The 6,745-nt window shown below is 45.2% G+C and overlaps 1 protein-coding gene across 1 annotated transcript in view; it reads left to right on the forward strand.

Annotated features, from left to right (window-relative positions):
- clstn2a (calsyntenin 2a) overlaps positions 1-5,037 on the forward strand; it is a gene marked incomplete at both ends in the record, with an annotated part of 199,105 nt that extends 194,068 nt beyond the window's left edge. The window contains 4 exons of the mRNA XM_080836150.1: positions 1,384-1,529; positions 2,053-2,176; positions 3,813-4,000; positions 4,813-5,037. Coding sequence (XP_080692276.1) covers positions 1,384-1,529; positions 2,053-2,176; positions 3,813-4,000; positions 4,813-5,037 — 683 coding nt within the window. The remainder of the gene's footprint in view (positions 1-1,383; positions 1,530-2,052; positions 2,177-3,812; positions 4,001-4,812) is intronic.
- Between the last annotated feature and the right edge of the window lie 1,708 nt (positions 5,038-6,745).

A 6,745-nucleotide genomic window follows, 5' to 3' on the forward strand; every position in this document is an offset into this window, starting at 1 on the left:
GGTATCCATTGTATTAGTAGGTGGTTTCTACAGAGGTGTATACCATAAATACCATCTCATTCATGTTAAAATGTGCTGAACATGCAACCTTTCCTTTCTTCTTGATCAGTTCAGACCACAAAACCACTTACCAGTGCTCATATCTGGTTGCAAAAGTCCACCATTTTGTTCTGCAGTATTCTGCGTCCATGGTATGCTGAGCATCTGCCTGCCCCTGTCTGTCCATTAAGCAGGAATAGCTCCCTTTATGCCTTGTGCAGCGATGCTTTGTAATGCTGTTTGCTGTGGCAAGCAGGCCCGGCAGTGCATCACCGCATCCACAACAGCCCCATCTCCAGAGGTGTTGAGACAAATAGAGCTATTTCCATCCCCAGCCGAATGCTCTGGAGGCAGCGCTGAGGGCCAGACTGGCATCAATCTTTGTCGCCTGGGCCCTTTGCCGTGCCCGTGTCCCCTAGACTGAGATAGCTCTCCCTCTTCCACGCCGCACATTTCACTGGCTGAGCTGTGGTGGTTTCAATGTGTTTTATTAGCACGAGGGCTATCACAAAGCTCTGCAGTTCACTGCCTTTTTTTGAAGTTCCATTTAGGTAGAGGCTGAAAAAGCATAAATTTACTCAGACAGGTCAAAGGCTTTCGGATGAGAGAAAGTGTGTGTGTGTGTGAGAGAGAGAGAGAGAGAGAGAGAGAGAGAGAGAGAGAGATTGAAAATGTATATACGTAGAGAGACTGCTGTTGCAATGCTACTACACAGTCATGACAATAAACATGTCATGAAGAGGTTTTTTTGTATTTTATATTTGTGTATATTTACAGTTATATTTTTTCAATTTTGTTTCTTTTTTATCTCTATCTTTTGACACTTTTACAGGATGGCAATACTTCTGTTTATGTGGTCATACGAGTAGAGCATATTGCCACTGAATTGAATTGAGAAAGCAAGAGATAAAGAGAGAGAAACAGAGTTTGAGAGGGAATGTATCGCTCACTCTGACTGATGTGATGTGGTCCTAGTGGCAGGTGTGCTGCAGAGAGGGAAGGACAAATAGAGAGAGAGAAAGAGAGGGAGAACTATAGACAGAGAGAAAGAAAGTGCGTTTTCCTCACTCTGATAGATGTGCTGTGCTCCCTTTCTCAGATGTTTTCACCTTGGTCGAAGTGTATGTGTGTGTGAGTGTGTGTGTGTGTGAGTGTATGTGTAGGAGAGAGTGTGTGTGTGTATGAGAGTGTGTGTGTGTGTGTGTGTGTGTGTGTATGTGTGTGTGTGTGTGTGTGTGTGTGTGTGTGTGTGTGTGTGTGTGTGTGTGTGTGTTTGTTTCTGTGTGTGTGTTTCTGTATGTGTTTTCCTCCCTGTGATAGATGTTGTGTGCTTCCCTTGTTCAGGTGTGGATTCTATGTCCCATTACGAGCAGGCCATCAGGCAGGTGAGGTATCGCAACTGGCACCCCACCGCCCTGATGGAGAGAAGGTTCCGGCTCAGCTGCTCTGAGCTCAACGGACGCTACACCAGCAACGAGTTCAACCTGGAGGTCAGATTGCTGTCATCGCTCCCATTTCCACTTTCCTCGCCATCTGCCTGTTCCCACCCATCGCCTTGTACTTGCTTTTTTCACTCTCACTGTCTCTTTTTTCTCCTCACAATTCATGCTCTCCTTTCACTCTGTCTGTCTGTCTGTCTGTCTGTCTGTCTGTCTGTCTGTCGGTCTGTCCTCCTTTTGTCTTTTTGTCTCCCTCTCTTGTCCTCACCTAGCTTGTCTCACTTCAGTCACTCATCTATTCAGTACAATTCACTCATCCATTATAACTCATAATCATGAACACGGTGTTGATTCTGACCAAATTGATTGTCTGCCCGATCTCTTTCTCTCTCTCTTCTCTCTCTCTCTCTCTCTCTCTCTCTCTCTCTCTCTCTCTCTCTCCCTCTCTCTCCCTTTCTTATGTTCAGTCATGCAGCTATTCACATTTCATGCCATTCTACTCATCCCTCACGGCTGAGTCATTAAAAGGGGATATATCTATTCTGACTAAAATGTGTTTTCTCCCGCCCCTCAGGTTGGTGTGGTGCACAGCTCAGTGGTTGTCGAGCATGTCAATCACATGGCTTCCCAACCACAGTACATGAGACCAGTGCATCATCCTATCATGGTTCATACTGTCAGCTCCAATCACCTCTCAGGTGAGATACAACAGAATCTATGAGAATACTGACTCCTTGTTATCGCCTTTGATTTTACATTATTATCGACCCAAGTATTGGAATGTAATGGTTTGATGGAGATGGATCAATGAATGTTACGCTCAATAACTCTATTAACAGTCTGTATTTATAACTGTGCCTCAAAGAAGGAGGGTGAGTGTTTTCTCATATGAGTACGACTGAAGTCAAAGTCCATCAAAAGATTTACAGAGTCACATCTCAGACCCGAGGGGATAGCATTCTATACCAGACAGGCAGGCAGGCTTAACTCTCCCACACACACACCACCCTACCAGCTCTCAGCTGTCACATACACCCACACACACACACACTGTGACAAAAAAGGTGTATACACACTCTTTCACACATACACACAAAAGGAGATTGATGTTCATTCAAGGTGCACACGTATACACACACACACACACACACACACCTTAACGCACCTCCATTGTAGGCTGAGAAAGCACGAGGCTCTTGTGGGTGAGTGAGAGCGTATTGTGGGTGTGGAGGAGCAGAGAAGATTAGTCTAAGCCTTCCAGATCACGCATGCACACAAGGGAGACCGGTGAGCTCCCCAAGGACGCCTGGGACACAGCCCACTGCAGAGCAGAGCAGAGAATCTGTTTCTCTCTCTCTCTCTCTCTCTCGGTGTGTGTGTGTGTGTGTGTGTGTGTGTGTGTGTGTGTGTGTGTGTGTGTGTGTGTGTGTGTGTGTGTGTGTGTGTGTGTGTGTGTGTGTGTGTGTGTGTGTGTGTGTGTGTGTGTGTGTGGGTGTGTGTGTGTGTGCGGTGTGCGTAATGGTGGTGGTGGGGGCGTGGGAGCTGACAAGGTGAGGGGGGGGGAAAAAAAGCATGCCAAGACAGGCAGTAGAGGAGGAGAGGAATGGGTAAGGAAGCGAGAAAAAACACAGAGAGAGGAGAGGCAGAGAGAAAAACAGCAGACATTTCACACATACACGCACAGACACACACACACACACACACACACACACATACACACACACACGCACACACACACACGCGCACACACACACGCACACACACACACACACACACACACACACACACACATACTTTCTCTCACACACACATACATTCCATGTCAGGCAGCCGTATAAATGGACTGTAGAGAACACAGGCTGTTCAATTCCCTGCAGGATTCTGGACTGACCTTGTCAGAGCCGTTGTATGCATTATATAAAACCACTCTCTTCCCTCGTCGTCACTATGCAGCTTTGGCGTGACACAGACGCTGTCAATGACCCAGTCACTTGCTCTGAGCCCATTATTGAATTTGCTGACATTAAATGCTGGGTGTTCATATGTAGCACATGACAAAGTCTGGGGTTTCTTACTAATACGCCCGGGGTCTGATTAAGTTGTAATTCTAGGTTTCAGTCATGCCTCGTGAAACGACCGCCGGCAGTAAATGTCAATTACCGAAGTCGCTCGAGGTTACAGGTTCCACTCTGTGTCACGTTCAGGGTTCCGGTTTCAGACACAAATGAATCCTTGAAGAGATAAAAAGGTCTCCATTAGTTGATCGGTTTTCTCTCTCTCTCTCTCTCTCTCTCTTTGTCTCTTTCTCTTTCCTTCTCATCTGTCTGTTCTTAGGCACCCCTCCTGCTGCCACTGTGGTGATCGTGATGTGTATCGCCGCCCTGGTGGTCATAGTGGTGCTGGGCATCTACCGCATCCACACCACCCACCAAGACGGCTCCAAGGCCGACGAGGAGGGAGGCAAGGACCCTGAGATGGACTGGGATGACTCCACCCTCACCATTACCGTGAACCCCATGGAGGTGAGACCTTTCTCCTTCCCCTGGTCGTGGGTCTGAAGGGGCAGTGTGAAAATAAAAAGATATTTATTTTCAAGACTGTTAGCCATGACGTTACACTGAGGACAGGATGAATAGTAAGTGTTGCAAGGCACGCTTGTGAATTGCATGCATGTTGCTGTCTCTGACAGGTCTGGTATTGGGATAGCTTACATTGTTTGATCTCAACACAAAAAACAAAGAATGAAGATGCAAAGGAAGAGCCATAATATTATCAAACATATTTTGACAACACAAGCTACATATCCCCCCTTTAAGTGTGTTGGGAAAGCTAATGAAGCTTTTCAGCCTACCTTTGTTCTTTGCCTGGATCAATACATCAATACGTCAATACATCAATACGTCTTTCACTAGCTCAGTCTACTGATCCACTTTCATTAGCTGGATTCTGTCTATGGCAAGAAGCCGTTACAATTGTTTCCAGCAGGCAGCGCAGGAATTGATCAGAGCAAGAGTGGGGGTCAGAGGGCACGCACGTTATCCTCCTAACAGTCCCTATGCGACGTGTGTGTGGTCAGACGCCTCCTTGTGAACTTTGAACTCTCATCCCTTAGGGGACAAAGGCCTGTTAGACTTTTTGAGGTAGTCTGACATGCCTTGATGTTTTTGTACATTTCTTCTAACTAAAAACAACGATGCGCAAGTGGCATATATGTAAAAGATTAAAGGTTTCTGGGGGTGTTCTTTTTATGACTCTAGGACCAAAACTCGCGGAGCTTTAAAGGCATATTGACAACAAGAACACAAATCTAAATGTGTGTGTGTTTGTCCTGTAGAACATCCAAGCTGCTGAAGGAGCGGAGGAGGCGAGAGAGGAGGAGCAGGAAGAGGACGAAGATGAGGAGGAAGAGGACGATGACGAAGAAGAGGAAGAAGATGATGAACTGGCAGGAGAAGCATCCAGCGGAGAGTCGGAGGAGAGCGACGAGGAGGAGACAGAAACGCATAGGGCCAAGGGAAAGGCCAAACTGGAGTGGGACCACACTACGTTACCATATTAATTAATCACCTGATCGTTTTTTTGCTCACTCGCTCACACACACACACATATAAAGATACACACACACACACACACACACACACAGGCACATACATGCAAACACAAATACATTAACAAACAACACACAGGAAAGACACACAAAGGCGCACACTAACACACCACGCAGACACACACACACGGAGTCAGTGGACCCATGTTGAAAATTAAAGTCACTAATTTAATTCTAACATGACTGACCCTAGTACATGTCATTTTCTTTTCACTCATACACTTATATTGATGCAATATTGCCCCCTGCTGGTTTCCCTGGGGAATTGCACTGAAAGTCCACATTTCAGTCCGAACATCAAGGCCATGGTCTACATTAGCACAAACAGATTCCTCTCGAGATATAGATGTAAAAAGAGAATACAGCTATCCAGAAATCACAACAGTTGGATACATCAGACAACCTTGACACCCTGAGATAAAAAAACAAAACAAGAAAAAAAAACTCAAAGAAAACAGAGATTATGGTTTCTTAACTTTGTTAAATGATTAGAGAGCATTTTTTACATAGTAATTTGTATCATTACTGTTCAGGATAGAACTCTTTGTTCTCTTTTAAAGTGAGATAGCTTGACCCCACATGACAATGCATTCACTGTTAAATGTGTTTTTAGCCTAAATAACACAAAAATAATATTGCATTTATTTGCAATGTTTAATACCTTAAAAGTTGTTTTTTTGCAATGAAATATATATGATATTTATCAATGATATTTTTTTCATTTGAAATCTAGGAGAAAATGTTTATGTCAGATCTTCAGAGAGATTTTGATTGACACAATGTCTTTAACAGAGGTATAGAGATAAAAGCATTATTTCAAAGAGGAAACAAATCTTCTTTCCAATCTGCTTTAGATGGGCTCCTCTTTCTGATTTCTTTTTTTTTTCAGTTCATTCAGTTCTCATTTTCTTTTGAATTGTTGAAAGCTATCAAGAGGAGGGAGAGAAAGTGTACATTTTCTATGCCTGTCTTCTGTAAATAGCAGTAGTGTAGATGAACAGTCACCCCGACCCCCACCCCCCCTCCCACACATACACTCCTCGTCCTTCTCATTCCCCAGTCCGTCTGGTCGTGTCCACTCTTGCTTGCCTCTGAGGACCACGCGTTTGGTCCGTCCTCTCTCTCTCTCTCTCTTGTGTGTGTTTGCAGTTGGCTTTCTTTCCGTGCCCTTACTCAAACAGCAGCAGCAGCGGATATCATCCAGGCCAGACCTGACCTACCTGGGTCAATGTTAACGGCTGTCTGTCTGGGTAGAGTGTCTCAGTCTCTCTGACCCCCCCCCCCCCTCCTTTCAGGATGTTGTTATTTTGCCCTCTGGAGATGAGAAATGTCCCCTTTCAGCTTAATGGCTTGGAAACTGGAGTGGCCACAGGTTAAACCAGAGGCCCCCTTGTTAACCCTTAAAACAAACAGGGGGGGGGGGGGGGGGGGGCAATTTTACACCCCACCCTTCAAGTTTTTCACTCTGGAATATCCCAGAGAGAGTGCCCATCCTGCCCGTCACAGGTGATCCTAACGGGACTTCCAAACTGCAGTCAGTGCTTTTTGATGTGAAAAATTCTAGTCTTACTACAGTAACAGTATCTGAAGGGTAATAATTGGCGTGTATTCATGTGTCTTCTTTACATGTTGTTACATGTTTTGTGGTACATTTGCTGAC

This window comes from Sprattus sprattus (assembly GCF_963457725.1).
Source record: "Sprattus sprattus genome assembly, chromosome: 4".
In the NCBI taxonomy this organism is placed as follows: Eukaryota; Metazoa; Chordata; class Actinopteri; order Clupeiformes; family Clupeidae; genus Sprattus; species Sprattus sprattus.